Source organism: Melanotaenia boesemani, chromosome 7, assembly GCF_017639745.1.
Source record: "Melanotaenia boesemani isolate fMelBoe1 chromosome 7, fMelBoe1.pri, whole genome shotgun sequence".
Taxonomy (NCBI): Eukaryota; Metazoa; Chordata; class Actinopteri; order Atheriniformes; family Melanotaeniidae; genus Melanotaenia; species Melanotaenia boesemani.
The window spans coordinates 25,827,938-25,845,415 of record NC_055688.1 but is presented as its reverse complement, the minus strand read 5'-3'; the positions used below and the strand labels follow the sequence as shown (position 1 = coordinate 25,845,415).

Sequence of the window (17,478 nt, the reverse complement as noted above, 5' to 3'; positions counted from 1 at the left end):
GATGTGTTAGACCTACTTAACACATAAGCAAATATTGTCTTTGCAGTGATCCCGGATCCTGCAACTTTTTGTTAGCACACGTCAGCTAGCTGGACTTAACACCATAATCTTTATCTCAGCTTTAGAAGTGTTTCCAAATATTTTTGTCCCACTAGTGTTAGGAAAATGATATGCACAAGTTAACCAACTGCTTATCTGGACAACTGAAATGAAATTGGTCACTTTCTCTTAGAAATACTTTTTTTCCTCTATGAACTGAGTTGCTTTGCCCACTTGTTTTGTAAGCATGCAATTTGTAGCCAGAGTGACATAGTTTACAAGGAGTCATAGCTTAAAGTAAGAAACCCCAAAGAAACCTTTAAATTAAAACATATGGAATAGACGACGCTACACTGCCAGTGTGACAGCAGACAGCCATGAGGAGAGTACATGAGTGAGTGAGTGAGTCCTTCGTGTCATCAAACTCTACTCACAGTTGGGAGAAACAGGATCAGCCCATCCAAGATGAGGCATCTTATTTTTCTGAATGCCAACCTGCATTAAGGACATTATTGCTGCTTTCTTGAGTTTGGTACTTGTTCTGTTTTGTGGATTTGTTTGCTCTTTTTTGTTCATTTGTGCAATATAAGATTTTTGTTGAAATATTAAACTAAAGTAAGTGGTTTTGTATCAGATTAATTGCACAAAAGGAGGCAAATATAAGACTTCTTGTAAAAATGCTAAACACAAAAGAGTTTTCAAAACACCATTCATTAATTTTTGAGAAGTTAAGGTAAATTATGGGGCAAAAAAAGATGCTAAATTAAGAGCCATTCGGTAGCCAAAAGAGCCTGCCTGAAAGAGCCGAACATCCCATCACTAGTACCTTTTCATGCTTTCTGTAAATTTATTCTCCAAGAATCTCCTCTCTGTCACATCATTTATAGCAGAAAGAGCTGTAGATCTCAGCATATATACAGTTAACAGTAATGATGTCTTTCATCGTCTGCACAGTGTTCCTCTTCTAGTACACACTGAGCTGAGACATCTTCTTAATGAATATCTTAGTAAATATCATATGAACAGAAAGTATTTTTGTTCACATCATATCTATCAGAAACATATTGCATGAGAAAAAACAACAACAACAACAACAAAACTCAACACAGAAAGGGAATCAAACCAGGAACTTTCTTGCAGAGAGGCAACAGTGCTGACCACCTCAGTCACATATGTGTGTGTCTTTTAAAAACAAAATAGTATCCTCAGTCCCAAAAAAGCTTCATAATGAAACTTGTTTTGCTGTCTTACACATACAACCTATTACTGATAATTTACATTGGCTGAAAATATTGATTATTGAACCCCTTAATTATTAAAGAACAATTAAGCACACAAAAAATAGACAGAGAAAAAAACTTTCTTGTGTGCATAAGAAACTAATGTTTATTTATTTATTTTTTACGGAGTCCCATTACATGACATGTTTCAAACCTAAATTATACTGCAGAAAATTTAATAAATTCCAACAGTTAACTTTCTTCCGTTATCCACTCCTTGAATCAACACAAAATAGTACATCGTCTACCCTTACAAAAAGAAATATTCCACGTCCCCAAATTGATATTAACCTGAATAAAATCATTACTGACAGCCATATTTGCAAGGTCGAAATCATCATATTACAATTCATAAGTAGAACATTATGTACAAAAATATAAACATGAAAATTAAAATTGAATAGTTCAAGTAAAACGCTTCTGTTTTGATATACCATCCTGCTTATTAGAATTGACACTAAAAACGTAAATTTCCCACCCCATCATTGCTGCATTAATGTCTGTGGTGTAAAAGTTCAAGTCATTTAAACAAACCATAAAATGCGTAGTCAATTTATTGCATAGAATAATACCCTAGAACAAAGAATCATAAATAGCATGATCTGTTGCTTATTTGACTAAATCCAACTTTTGGGTTACATTAGTTCCATATTCTGCCATTCCTGCTCGTTTTCTGCCTGGAATGAGGGGATGGATGAGATCATGCCCTCTAGCTCATCCAACACTTCTTTGAGGTTGTCAGCTGCCTCCCTGACTGACTTAACAAATCTCATGATCTCAGATTTGACTTCAGGTTTTTGAAGAGGAAGCTTGTCCGGTGGCTCTGATTCTTCAAGCCCCTGATTTGCTGCCCTGGCTTGTTTTATGTTGTGTATCTCTTTTGCATCCATGGCAATGAAAAAGATATCTACTGCTATGAATAAACCAGAAAGAACACCTGTTGCTGCCTCTGCAACACGCACTGCCCTGGATGCTTGTGCAGCAATCTTGCCAATGTTTACCACTTGAATTAGTCGCAGAAGTTCAGCAATCCCACCTATGCCCCTTCCTGCCCTGAGGCCAAGTCTGGTTAGGTTTTCTGTGTTGAAATTGCCATCAGTGTCACTTGCTTGTGGAAACTGGTTGCTGAGGGTTTGTAAACTGTCACTAATCTCCCGGATCCAAATGACAACTGCATTAATCTTCTGTTCAAACTCTTTAATGATATTGTGAACAGCTTTACGATCAGAGGACTCGTTGACCATTTTGGTGATGTTGGAGGCACCAGCAGTGACTCCACCAAGTACACCTACTCCCACACCAACTCCAGTGACAATAAGAGAGGCTCCCAAAGTGAAAGGGGCCAGTATAAGCCCCACTATGGATGTAATCCCACCCACTGCTCCAATTACTCCTCCTGTCAGACTGCCAATGGTGGTACCCTCATGAACATTCTCCAAACCATCAGCCAGGGTCCTCAGATTGTTCAACTTGGTGTAGAGATCCTCCACGGTTGTTTTGCACTGAAAAAACAATTAGGTAAATAAAATATTATTTAAAAAAAACACAAAATATTTGCAAAAACAGAAGTGAGGAATCAAGACAAATCTGCTATTTAACTTTAATCAAAAATGTATACATGCTTATTAGCAGACCAAAAGCCATTACTCACATCCATGTAATAAACTTACTTTTGATTACACTCATTTAAACCCAAGAATGATGCTGAGTGTACTCAGATCACAATTACAGTTCTTCAGTAAGATTTATATTAATATTTAGCAGATGCTTTTCTCTAAAGTGACTTACATCTGAGAGTAGAAAAATTATCTCCAAAAATTTACGGGTATGAATATAGAAGCAAATATTCTTTTCTTTTTGTGAATGGTCTGTATTCATATATTATACATCACATTCACCCATTCACACACTGATGGAGGAAGCTGCCATGCAAAGACGCTCAACAACGACTCATCAGGAGCAATTTGGGGTTTGGTGTCTTGCTCAGGGACACCTCGACATGGCAACTCTCAGGCTACAAGGTGAACACTCTACCCACTGAGCCACGCGGACCCTAATTTTACCACTTAAAGTTCAAGTAAAGCTAATATGACACAGCTACATCTCCCTTGATATCAGAACACTCTGAGATTTCCTCTGCCTCACCTTTAACCTGTCTGTCTCCTGCAGCAGGTAAAGAAGCAACTGAAGAGACTGAAATGGAAAAAGGCTCCAGGTCCATATGGTGTCACCCCAGGGTTCTGAAAACCTGATCAGTACAACTATGTTGGATTCTATAGCACTTACTCAACATTAGTTTAAGTCAGGTAAGAGTTTATGTGCTGTGGTAAACAGCATGTCCTGTTAATGTACCTAAAAAATCACAACCGACTGAACTAAATGACTACAGGGTGTTATTGGCTCACCTCAATCAGCAAATGAAAACCTTTCAGGACCCATTACAGTTTTCTTATCATAATGGGCTAGGGGTTGAAGACACCATCATCACCCCACTTCAGAGAGCCCACACTTATCTAGACCAATCAGGCAGCAATTTTAGGATCATGTTATTCTATTTTTCAAGAACTTTTAACACAGTTCAGTTGCTCTGTTATATGAGAAGCTCCATAAATGTCAGGTGGACACCAACACAACCACCTGGATTTATGACTGCCTAAAAACAGACCACAGTTTGTGAAACAGAAAGGTTGTGTGTCTGAGATGGTGGTCAGCAACCTTGAAGCACCACAAGGGACTGTACTCTCACTATTTCTCTTCACACTGTAGACCTCAGACGTCCAATACAACTGTAAATCCTCTCATCTGCAGAAATACTCTGATTACTCTGCAGTTCTGGGGTGTATCAGTGATGGACTGATCCTTAACACAGTTTCATTACATTTTGTGTTATGATTGACTCAGATGTTTGATGGTGATGAAGGAGGTTCGCGGTGTTGCTGTAAAGACTATATCTTCCCACACACATCATACGGCACTGTTGCGGTTTAGCTCAACACATGACTCCTACGGACTGAATGAACATAAAAAGCTGGTATCATAGGTATTTGTAAGGAAAATCAAAAGGATTATCATTATTTTCATTATACTTGATCATAATTTATAATAATTCAATATTATACTTTGAAATAATCATTTATTAGTTTTAGAAATTAATTTAGTATTTACTTTATATCCACTCTGTACCAGTTTGCATTTTAATCATTAAGAAGTAGGAAATGTATTCAGCTGCATTCTTTCTCTATGTGTGTGCTCGGGAACTAAGACCGAACCACGATAAGAAGAAACGAAGATCACTGTGCCCCTGACTCCCTATATCTTATCTTAGTAGAAAACACTGAAGCCTGTAAATCCTGAAACTGTGTAATTCTGTACTGTTTTATGTACAGGGGAAGGACTTCGTGAAACTCCCCTATAAATGCATTGTAACATGTGAAAGAACTCAGTGTGTGTATCATACTCGAATGGTGCATACACTCCCTGCAAGTAAAATTGTACACATGAAGTAATGCTCTGTGTTCTTCTTGTGTTGAAAGGTTTAGCTTTGTAGTGCTTGTGTTGGGGAGAATTTCCCTAACAGTATTGATATTTCAGCATCAATCAGCACATCACTAATTAGGACTATGTAAATATTTAAGATGGTTAAAAGCCAGTCTTGTTCCTGGAACTATAATGTTATAAATAGGCATACTATGATGCATCAGTCTCAAAACTAACCAACCCTGTTATTTAGTTGTGTATCTGAAAACTAACTTGACATAAAATGCATCTCCTCTAGATTTTAGCTTTTGCAGAACTTGCAGAAAGTTTAAAAGGAATAAAGAAATGAAGTTAGAAGAATTACTTAGGACTGATATAGTGAAATGCAAAGTTGAAACACAGCCCCACAGATGAGGAAGCAAACAAATCAACTTAGAGAATCACTTATGTGTACTGGAAATGGTTTGAGCAACATTTCACATAATCATTGTTATGGTACATATATCCACAAACAGAGTTACATATCTTCGATTCATTCTGTGAAGAATCAGTCATATAGAAGATTCTAGAATTGTGTAGCTACTCAGAAAACTGCAAGTCAAATGCAAAGCTGAAACTGACCCACAGATGAGGAAGCATACAAAACAGTTCATAGAATCAGACTTATGTGTGGTGGAAATGTTCAGGAAAACATTTCACATAATCACTGCCTTGGGACATATATTCACACACTGACTGGAGTTACATATATTGGATTAATTTAGTAAAGAATCAAAATTCTAGAATTGTGTAGCTACTCAGAAAACTGCTAAGAGAGTGTAAAAATGTCATACCTTTTCTTTAAGGCAGCTAATAAAAATTGGATGTGCCAAGATCTCACTGGCTGTTGGTCTTGTTTCGGGATCCTTTTGCAGCACATCATTCAAAAGTTCACAAAGAGCTGGTGAGAAGTGCTCTGGGAGAGTTGGGCAAGCACCACTAATTATTTTAGGTATAAGTTTGACTGCAGTCTCTGCGGAGAACTAAAGGAGAAAATCAGAGACTTAGTACAATACTTTAGAAGTACCACCATTAATTTATCTGTCACTTTATATTAACTTATGTTGTGGAGTTTTAACACCATGACACTTCTACATTACACAGCAACATGGAGTGGGTGTACCAAACACAGTTCAGGCTGCCATTTTACACACAGCCCCTCTTCATTGCCATCCTCTTGGTGTCCACTATTTGGACAGGCAGTATAGTAAAAAAACAGTTACATATTTAAAAAAAATATATATTACATACATATTGTGACATATTGCTGAAATTCTTAAACATAGAGAGCAGCTGAATAATACAGAAAATTATATTATAGACTTCACTGGAAAAATAAGTATAAATGTTATTTAGGTGAAACTTACCAATGACTTTTTCGTACAAAGCTCATAAAGTATGCACCCCACTGACCAGATGTCACTAAAAATAAAGAATGTTACGTTAGCATGGATGGATGGATGGATGGATGGATGGATGGATGGATGGATAGATGGATGGATAGATAGATAGATAGATAGATAGATAGATAGATAGATAGATAGATAGATAGATAGATAGATAGATAGATAGATAGATAGATAGTAGAAAAAGCTGCATACCTTTTTGCATCATAGGTCCCAACTGTGAAGACTTCAGGTGCCAAATAATTCAATTTTTGTTTTGAATTTGCACTTGATGTGTTTACCCCTCTGTTTAGACACAAGACAAATACATTAATTAGTCAAATTAGTTAGTCCAGGACAATTCAAATACAGTTCTAATATTCTTTATTAAAATGTTAACGCTAATGGACTGTAATGCTTTTCTAGTATTTCTGACCATTCAAAACAATTTTACAATGTAGGTCACATTAACCCACTCAAACACACACTCACACAGCACTTTCTAAGAAATGTTTATTTACGTGCAGTTTAATAATTTGCCCAAGTACACGTCAAGAAAAAGCCAGGTTCTACCTGTTAGAAACTTGTGACCTTTTGACATTTAAAGTTCCTCTTCTATGAAATGGTTTCACTGTTATGACCTTTTGACAATTAAAATTCCTTGTCTATGTTTCTAAAGAAATGACTCACCACTCACACAGTTCTGTAAAAGACAGGATGTGGCGGGTGCAGACATACAAAATAAGGAAGTGGTGTTAAGTGCTGTGTTTTTACATTTTGATCATCGCTGTATTTTTCCATTTGATATATTTGCATAAAGGCTGATTTGCATAATCTACCCAATAGAAAAGCTTGGCTGGGGTGGAGACTTTTGGAGTTGAGAGCAGATACTCTTGAGTGATTGTCTGGCTCTGGCCTCTCCCCATCATGATGTGCTAAAAAAACTTACCCTGAGTTCTCGTGTCTTATTTTAAGTTAGGAAAACCCTGACACTACCCATCACCCTTCCAACTAGCAAACAACATCTTGCAGCTGATTTTAATGTGGCTAAACCATAAATCAGGGATCACCAACTCCGGACCTCTTGAGCCAGTGTCCTGCAGGTTTTCAATATCTCCATACTGCAGCACACCTGACTCAAATAATGGGTCGTTAAGAGGCTGGTGTAGACCTTGACTATTGACTATTTAATTTGAACCAGGTGTGTTGCAGCAGGGATGCAGTGAAAACCTGCAGGAAACTGGCTCAAGAGGTCCGGAGTTGGTGATCCCTGCCATAAATGAACTATGAAGTCAGGTATCCATCTTCAAAGTGCTGCAAAGTTAAGAAATGCAAATATGATTGTTAATTTAGGAAAACACCACCTTTCTGTTTAGGTTAACTAATATCAGTAATAGACCTTTTCACAATTGTTATCTCGTTAGTTATTTATCCTTTCCTTAACATCCGAAACACACAAAAAATTTCAATTATACTACACAACAAAAACCTAAGCAAGATTCCTATGACTGTTGAGAGTCATGACTCATCTATGGTCTCATTAGTTACCATTGTCCATAGTTTGATTTGAGGCTTAGTCCAAATAGGTGCCATCAAGCGCCATCGAATTGCTGGAAGGGTGCCATTATACATGGGGGAAAGGTGATGTCTCACTCCTCATCCTCTGATAGGTAAAAGTATCTACAGTGACATAGATAGCCTCTTTTACTCACTCACTCACTCACTTAAACCACTAGTCTACCCTGTCCAAGATTTTAACATTTTGGTCCTCAAAAGCAAGTGTATCTTTCATGAAAAGACACACTTTTTATAATTAAGCAATATTAGCCTGTCTCTCCTGGACTGTATTGTCCACGTATAGAAAGACTGGAGCCTACAGGAAATCCACACAAACAAACCAGTACTTCCTTTTCAATTCTCTCCATCAGCTGGGAGTCACCAGAGCCCTTCGGTTTTGAGCAGACAACAATTCCATCATAGCAAATAGAAAGCAACACCTAAACACTGCTCTTAAAATTTTTGAATAACCGGGCTAGACATTTGTTAAAACAGTAACAAGACCCAGGAACATGCACAAAAAATTTACATGTTCTCTGACATCTCGCTAATTTATTCTTGAAACTATGTATTTTTTTTAAACTTTCAGATAGCATTCATATGAATTTGTGCTTCTCTGCAATGTGAAACCAATCTTCTGCATGTTTTTCACTCTGTGGTTTTTACAGAGGACATTCTAGGCTGCAGTTCAATGATCGACATTGTAGTCGTGTCGTCGGACTTGCGGCCGCATGTTCTGGACACTCGGGTGAAGAGAGGGGCGGAGCTGTCAACTGATCACCACCTGGTGGTGGGTTGGCTCAGATGGAGGGGGAGGATGCCGGTCAGACCTGGCAGACCCAAGCGTGTTGTGAGGGTCTGCTGGGAACGTCTGGCAGAGTCCCCTGTCAGAAAGAGTTTCAACTCCCATCTCTGGCAGAGCTTCAATCATGCCCCATGTGAGGCGGGGGATATTGAGTCCGAATGGGCTTTGTTCCGTGCCTCTATTGTCGAGGCGGCCAGCTGCAGCTGTGGCGGTAAGGTCGTCGGTGCCTGTCGTGGCGGTAACCCCCGAACTCGTTGGTGGACACCAGCAGTGAGGGATGCCGTTAAGCTGAAGAAGGAGTCCTATTGGGCCTGTTTGACCTGTGGGACTCCAGAGGCAGCTGACAGGTATCGACGGGCTAAGCGGAGTGCGGCTTTGGCGGTCGCTGAGGCAAAAACTCGGGCATGGGAGGAGTTTGGAGAGGCCATAGAGAATGACTTCCGGATGGCTTCGAGGAGATTCTGGTCCATCATCCGGCGCCTGGTGGGGCGCCTGGGAGGGGAAAGCAGTGCTCCGTCAACACTGTGTACAGTGGGGATGGGGGGCTGCTGACCTCGACTCGGGACATCGTGAGGCGGTGGAGGGAGTACTTCGAGGACCTCCTCAATCCCACCAACACGTCTATTGATGAGGAAGCAGAGTCTGGGGTAGCTGGTGCTGGCTCTCCTATCTCTGGGGCTGAGGTCGCTGAGGTGGTTAAAAAGCTCATCGGTGGCAAGGCCCCGGGGATGGATGAGGTCCGCCCAGAGTTCCTAAAGGCTCTGGATGCTGTAGGGCTGTCTTGGCTGACACACCTCTGCAGCATCGCGTGGACATCGGGGACAGTTCCCCTGGACTGGCAGACTGGGGTAGTGGTCCCCCTCTTCAAAAAGGGGGACCGGAGGGTGTGCTCCAACTACAGGGGGATCGCACTCCTCAGCCTCCCCGGTAAGGTCTATTCAGGGGTGCTGGAGAGGAGGGTCCATCGGATAGTTGAACCTCGGATTGAGGAGGAGCAGTGTGGTTTTCGTCCCGGTCGTGGAACAGTGGACCAGCTCTACACCCTCTTCAGTGTCTTTGAGGGGGCATGGGAGGGTTTGCCCAACCAATCTACATGTGCTTTGTGGACTTGGAGAAGGCATTCGACAGTGTCCCTTGGGGACTCCTGTGGGGGGTACTCCGGGAGTATGGAGGGCCGGACTTGCTTGTACGAGCTGTCCGGTCCCTTCACAACCGGTGTCAGATGTTACAACCAGCCTTAAGGTTATAACAAAACAACGCCGAACAACCAAGAAAACCAATTATAATTATTTATTAAACCAAAAAAATTAAGACAAAATAACATAATCATGAAGTGTGATTGTCTGCAATATCAGTAATGTCAGGGCGTGCTTGGTTGTGTGTATAAATATAATGAATGCATTGTTGTATGATGTAGAACTAAACCAAAAACAACAACGCGGTGCAGCGGCGCAGGTCCGGCCTGGGAGCGGAGCCAAGAAAAAAGAGCCCAGGCCGATTGTAGGCGGGTCTTATATACGCCCCGCCGAATACTCCAGCTGCACCTGCACACAAACATAATTAACAAAGCCACAAAAGAAGAAGGGGTCGTAACACAGAGCTGAGTCCACATTGCCGGCAGTAAATCTGAATCGTTTCCAGTGCGGGTTGGACTCCGCCAAGGCTGCCCTTTGTCACCAATTCTGTTCATAACCTTTATGGACAGAATTTCTAGGCGCAGCCAAGGTGTCGAAGAGATCCGGTTCAGTGGCCTCAGGATTGGGTCTCTGCTCTTTGCGGATGATGTGGTTCTGTTGGCTTCATCGGGCCATGATCTTCAGCTCTCGCTGGAGTGATTCACAGCCGAGTGTGAAGTGTCTGGGATCACCTCTAAGTCCGAGACCATGGTCCTTAGCCGGAAAAGGGTGGAGTGCTCTCTCCGGGTTTGCAATAACATCCTGCCCCAAGTGAAGGAGTTCACGTACCTCGGGGTCTTGTTCACGAGTGAGGGAAGGAGTTTTCTCCGCAGGGTGGCCGGGCTCTCCCTTAGAGATAGGGTGAGAAGCTTGGTGATCCAGGAGGGGCTCAGAGTAGAGCTGCTGCTCCTCTACATTGAGAGGAGCCAGATGAGGTGGCTCCGGCATCTGGTTAGGATGCCTCCTGGACGCCTCCCTGGTGAGGTGTTCCGGGCACGTCCCACCGGAAAGAGGCCCCGGGGAAGACCTAGTATTCGCTGGACGGACAACATCTCTCAGCTGGCCTGGAAACGCCTTGGGATCCCTCCGGATGAGCTGGGGAATGTGGCCGGGGAAAGGGAAGTCTGGGTTTCCCTGCTTAGGCAGCTGCCCCCGCGACCCAACTCTGGATAAGCGGCAGACAATGGATGGATGGATGGATTTTCCAGAGTGGATATATTTGTGTGTAAGTTGGATTCCTCACTGTGTTTAGCTCCCTGACTGTAATCCTTCTTGTAAGACTAAAAGGACGAAATAGCAAATGTTGACTATGACCCTATTTCAGCTCCTCATCCCTGTTGTGCAGAGCCTCCTAGCACAAACACCATGATACAAGGAAAAGGATGAGAAGAAAAAGAAAAGGGAAGATGTTGCCATTCCTTATGTAAGTGGAACATTTAACAAATATCTGAGTTTCTAAAATCCAGTCAAGTTATCCAACTCCACTCGACAGATGATTCAACACAGGAGACTCTAAAATAACAATGGTTTCACAGGCTACTTAAGATACATCTCCCACTATCTCCATCAGAACTTAAGAAACTCTTCCGGATGAGAGTGAAGCATCGTTAAGAAACTAAACTCAGTCCAGCTGACTTGACTCAACCTAAGTTGGATACCATGACCTGAATGAATGAGAACCTTTAAAAACAATTTCAGTTTATTGTATTTTTTTAAGGCTTTCTTATTTATTTAATTAAAGAAAAATGAAGGCTTATCCTTTATTTTTCTCTTCTTAAGGTTGCATAAGATTATCATGTAAAAGATTATAATAATAACTAAATACAGAAATAGTAATTATGCAACACCATGTAGGATCCCTTGAACATAACATTAAAATCAATTGCTCATACAGTGGACCTGCTTGTGTGTAGTAGCTAGTCTGTCAGCATTTAAGACTTGGTTGTATTTGGTTAATAACTTCTAATATCTATCTATCTATCTATCTATCTATCTATCTATCTATCTGTCTGTCTGTCTGTCTGTCTGTCTGTCTGTCTGTCTGTCTGTCTATCTATCTATCTATCTATCTATCTATCTATCTATCTATCCATCCATCCATCCATCCATCCATCCATCCATCCATCCATCCATCCATCCATCCATCCATCCATCCATCCATCCATCCATCCATCTATCTATCTATCTATCTATCTATCTATCTATCTATCTATCTATCTATCCATCCATCCATCCATCCATCCATCCATCCATCCATCCATGCTAACGTAACATTCTTTATTTTTAGTGACATCTGGTCAGTAGGATGCATATATATATATATATATATATATATATATATAAGCTTTATGGTTGAGGGGCACTGGCCAAATGGGTGTTCATGTGAGGCCTAAAACATTTACCAACACGTGACCAGGAGTTGTTCTCTCAATGGTTTTGTAAAGATCCTCCCTACCAGTCAGCATTGTAGGTATTTATTTATTCTATAGGATAGAATCACACCCCTAGTTTTCAAATGCACTCTGCTAAGAAAATAATGAGTGATAAACCTATGACAGCAGACAAAACTGATGAGAAAATAGCAGCTTTGGGGGAAATGAGAAAAAATTATGTAATTTCTTTAAAAAAATCCTTTCACATGGGATTCATTTAGAGAATAAGAAAAGTCGTTATTGTCATTGGTCATGACATAATGTAATTTTGGTGCTCTGCATGTAAAAAAACAAAAGGTCATAAAGATAAAAGTAATAAAGAACAAACACACACACTCCCACACACACCCACACACACACACACACACACACACACACACACACACATGCACACAAATAAAAAAAAACTGCACATTACTCTTGATGGAAAGCTTCAAATCCGCCCAAGCGCACCAATCCAAATTCTGTAAAGAAAATGTTCTATAGAAAGGAAGTGAATCAAGTATAAAATAATGCCATAAAGACAAACAAGTTAAAAAAGAAAATAAATAAATAAATGGCAGTGTTTAAAACATTTCACTCCAAACACACTCACATCAAATTGTAAATAAATATATAAAGTATTAAAATCAAAATGAGATATTACAGCATATAAGAACTGTTATGTTTGGAAACAGTTAATACAACATTTAATGAAATTCCATGATGTGTTTTCAGTGTTTGTGTAGTATTTATAGTACCTCTGGTGTCAGATCTTTGTGAAGCAAACCTTTGGCATGAACTGTTCGCAGAGCAATGCAGATCTCAGCCATCCTGCTAAGTATCTTGAAAACAAGTTAGAGCATAATTTTAATTGCAAAAATATATCTCAGTTCAGCTGACAAAAAGAATGTTGCGAAATATTTAATGTATTTTAATCTTAAAATTAAATTGTGCAGATCAGTAACATACCTCAGATTCTTGTGGAGGTTCTTTCATTTCTTGGATCTCTTTTGCAAGGTTTCCTCCCTGACAGTACTCCATCACTACATAGGTCATGTTTTCATTTTCATCTTTGTGCCAATGTAGAAAAAGAAAACAATGTCAATGTTTACAACAAATTATGTGTTGTATGAAAAATACTTCTCACAAATAGAAAAAGACTGTATTAATCTTTAACTTAATGTCAAATCCAACTTGTTTATATAGCACATTTTTCACATCAAGCTAAATGTAGTTTAAAAACAATGATTTGAATGTGTAATTCAGAAAGTTTTTAAACAATTTACTGCTCATGTATGTTAATGATGTTTGATAGAAAACAGAGCTTTCTTTTAAAGATATTCAGAGGTCATCATCTGTAACAAATCCCTTTTTTGCATACATTTTTGAGTATAGACATGTCATTCAATAACATCCAGCCTAATATAGACCTGAGGTAATTTGTCTAAACATACAAGTGAAAGAGTTCTTGCAGTCAACAATATGTGGATGGCTTGTTGTTTTGAGGATCTCTATGTCTGAGATTGCCAGACTCTGTTGAAAACACTACACGTATTAAGATCATTTAGAGCTCATCATAACTGTATGATAGATGAACAGTTATCTCTAATCAACAAAAACATAACATTTTCACATGTACACAGACTCAGAGGTTTGGTGAGATCCCCCAGAGCCATTGGATAAAGAACTTAAGTTATGGACTGAACATCAAAAATCATGACACAAGGATTTTTTACAAGCATTCATGATGACTGAGTGTCTATGCTGCATATAACAATGTGATTGTATTAATGTAAACTATTAACAGTGTGAGTTTTAAGAATGTAATCGAATAAACGTACTGATTTAAGAAGTGATTTTAGAGAATGGAGAGTACCAGCTCCAGAACATGAGTTACATCCTGTAGAAGGAGGCAAAGAAAGATGTTTTTTTTTTTTTAGCTGGATGGAGAGTCCCCATTTATGTAGGGTTGCAAGAGTATAATGAAGTAAGGGTGGAGGTTAAATAAGGATCATGAGATAAGAAAGGACTGAGGTAATGTGTGTGTGTATAAGCTGTATAAGCTGAGAGATGTGTGTCAGATGAAATGAACCATTTTCAGACAAGAAAGTGTGCAGTTTCTTGAGTGCCGGTGGCGTAAGCATCTCTGTGAACAGGATGCAGATTCAGAAGGAGTCTCCACTAGGAACTTAGAGAAACAGGATCCTCAAAAGACAAACAGCTATGGACAGAGTTTGCCTGCTTACTCAAGGCTTTTTTGTATTTGGGACATGGTGGGCTTCAAGGACTTTGTACTGACGGCAGACAAAGAGGAAGAAGAGTGGTTTTGGCTGACTTACTTTTTTGTCTTCTCTCTCCAGTCTATCTGAATGTGAATTTATGAATGTGCACTTTTTACCTTACAATTCCACTTTTGAAGAATGCAAAGTCTTTCTGTTATGATCACTGTTATTAGTTATTAAGTATGAAGTTATAAGACCTTTATTAGATCTTCTTTAGAGAAGTGTTTTTGATTTCTGCCTATTTCCTATATATACATATACATCTATATATATATAAGAAACAAAATTCTAAAACCCATGACAGTTTGTACAAATAAAACTGAATAATTTTATTTCAAAATTTACTCTAGAGCTTAAAGTCTTCTCTTACCTGTGTTTGTGGGATTTTCTTGACCAAAAATGTTTCTTCACCCTTTTTGGCCAGAATGAAGTTTTCTCCTTCTTCCATTATAACATAGTCCTTGTCTGGTATTTTGCTCTGTTTGTTCCCCATCTTTATATCTTGACAACAAAAAGTTAAAAACAAGCAAAAGGTTATTGAATTGCATTTATTATATAAGTCAGGAAATATATTTTCATTAAACTTTTATAGAACAATATTATTAAATATTTTGTTTGTTTTTCTAGTTTGCATTTCTTAACCCTCTGTGGCTGGTAGGCAAGTTCAGTCCTTAAGAGCTGCAGTCCAGCAGGTTTTAGATGTTTCCTGTTCTAACACATCTGATTGAAATTAAATGGGTCAACTTCTACTCAGTGGCTCATTTTCCTGAACAACATATTTAAATGCCAAGGTTTATCATACAGATTATGAGAGTGGGTATAAAAGTAAAACATATATTCATAATAAAACAGAATGTTTTAGACAAAAATAAACTAAAAATGGTTCCAACCAGACAAACATAAAATGAATGCATTCTGCTCATCGGCATGTGGACATTCACCTTTAAAAATGAAAACAGGAAGCATGATTTCAAATGTGTCCTGAAGCCCTCTTCAGACACTCTATGTGCATAAACACACACCCACACACATGTTATTGTGCTGACTTATGCTTGGCTGACCTTCATCCCTTAACTGTGTCTCAAACCTGATGTGATAGTCCGCTCTACCTCACTGTCACCACTGTCGCTCTCCACACATTTGGAAAATAAATACTTCATTGTACCTCAGGGGAAAAAAAAAAATCATCATTGGAGTCGTACCCTCAAAAGTACTACTGTTGTACCATTGCCAATGGATAATTATTTGTACCTTTGCACATTGTACCTTATAAGGACCATCTATCCATCCATTGTCTATATCGCTTTTTCTGATTAAGCTGGAGCCCATCCAAGTAGCATGCCAGAAGCAGGGTACACCCTAGACAGTGTTGCCAGTCTATGGCAGGGCCAACACAGAGAGACAAACAGCCATTCATGCTCACTTCTAGTGAGACTTTAAAATAACCAATTAATCTAACATGCATGTCTTTGGACTGTGGGAGGAAGTCGAAGTACCCAAAGAAAACCCAAGATCTGGGGAGAACATGTAAAAGGGCCACTACACAAACCAGAAACCTTCTTGCTATGAGGCTGCGGTGCTAATCCTCACACCACCATGCAGCCTTATAAGGACCAATAAGGACCAATAAAATGAAGGCATTTGTTTGTATAGCACATTTCATATACAAGACAATTCAAAGTGCTTTACATAAAATATTAAATAGTGTACAAGACAGCCTCCAGACGTACATTGCTAGTACAACAGCAGTACCTTTGAGGGTATCACCCAGTGACCATTCCTTGTACTTTATTTTCTTCATTGTTTCTTCTTTATTGTCTTCACTGTCTGAGGGAATAATGCTAAGGCCAAGAATATATTTGCTTTATAATCTTGTGTCCACGTAGACAACTAGTGCCATCCTGAGTATACCGTAATTGTTCAAATACTTGTGTACTATATTTGTTACCAAAGGTTCCACCAGGGGGCGGATTAAAGAAAGAAACTCTCTTAGATCAAAGAGAGTTGCTAAATTTGTAGGATGTAAATAAATGCTAAACATGATGACAACAGAGGAGGTTAGCGTTTGGTTAATTTTGAAATCACATCAGAAAAAAATTACAGCAGCAAAGTTGCTATAAGGCCCCTGAAACAAACACACCGTTTCTAATCCATAAAATTTTACATAAGTTTTACCGTTGTCTACTCTGTGACCCTACATCCAGTCAAATTGGTCCCTACTCCCTATACTGCCTCTACTGTTTATGGGCTCAATACACAGGAGATGACTTCACTCCTTTTCCATTCATTTCCTATGGAACTTGCACAATGAGGAGAAAATCGCTGCCCTCCTCTAGCTATGCGACAGGCGACATTCATGCATGTTTAATGCTGCGCTTGTTCACATAGACAAGCACACAGGGGATTGTGACACTGTCTGCTGTTTCTAAATGATCATTTTTTTATCATATGATCAATCTTCAGAGCAAACAAGGAGGAACAAAAACTTGTGGTTACATTTTAACAATTTACATTTTTCTCAAAGACATTTTTATTTAATTAAAAAATAGTTATTTAATCAAAATTCCTATTCAGTTTTCTGTGAACTGGATTTTTTTTTTATTTCTGCCAAAAACATAAAAACAAATGGATCATTTTAATGTGATACTTTATAATGGAGCAGTTCTGATGAAACAAACGAGCTCTGTACTTACCCAGATGCTGGATATCTGTGTGTCTCAAAATCAGTGAGTGTTTTAGACTCTGGTATGAAAACAGAAGCCAGTTAGAATTTATACAGTAGCAATCAAAAGTGAAAGTTAACAGAGCAGAAGATGATTATCTCATGAGCATAGGGCGGGGTGTTACACTGCAAAGGGGAAAACAACTGCCATTTTTCATGAGGCAACCTTTTCTTTTAGTAAACTACATTTCTAAAAAAAATTGTAAATGGAATGGCCTTACTTTGCATCGGCACAAAAAGTAACTGCATTAGATATCCTTTTCTTGTTAAGTATCAAGTACACACAATGAAGGGAACTTCTCC

At 39.1% G+C, this 17,478-nt stretch overlaps 1 protein-coding gene across 1 annotated transcript; it reads right to left on the bottom strand.

The window, feature by feature from the left end:
• Positions 1 to 1,407: 1,407 nt before the first annotated feature.
• LOC121642895 (serine/threonine-protein kinase PLK4-like) lies at positions 1,408 to 17,216 on the bottom strand. The gene is made up of 10 exons (XM_041989942.1): positions 17,147 to 17,216; positions 14,824 to 14,954; positions 13,626 to 13,704; positions 13,141 to 13,241; positions 12,930 to 13,013; positions 12,608 to 12,669; positions 6,437 to 6,526; positions 6,203 to 6,257; positions 5,630 to 5,818; positions 1,408 to 2,821 (listed from the first exon to the last, which is right to left on the bottom strand). Exons 2-10 carry the CDS (start codon positions 14,944 to 14,946, stop codon positions 1,955 to 1,957), a joined length of 1,650 nt encoding a protein of 549 aa, XP_041845876.1. The 5' UTR covers positions 14,947 to 14,954; positions 17,147 to 17,216; the 3' UTR covers positions 1,408 to 1,954.
• Between the last annotated feature and the right edge of the window lie 262 nt (positions 17,217 to 17,478).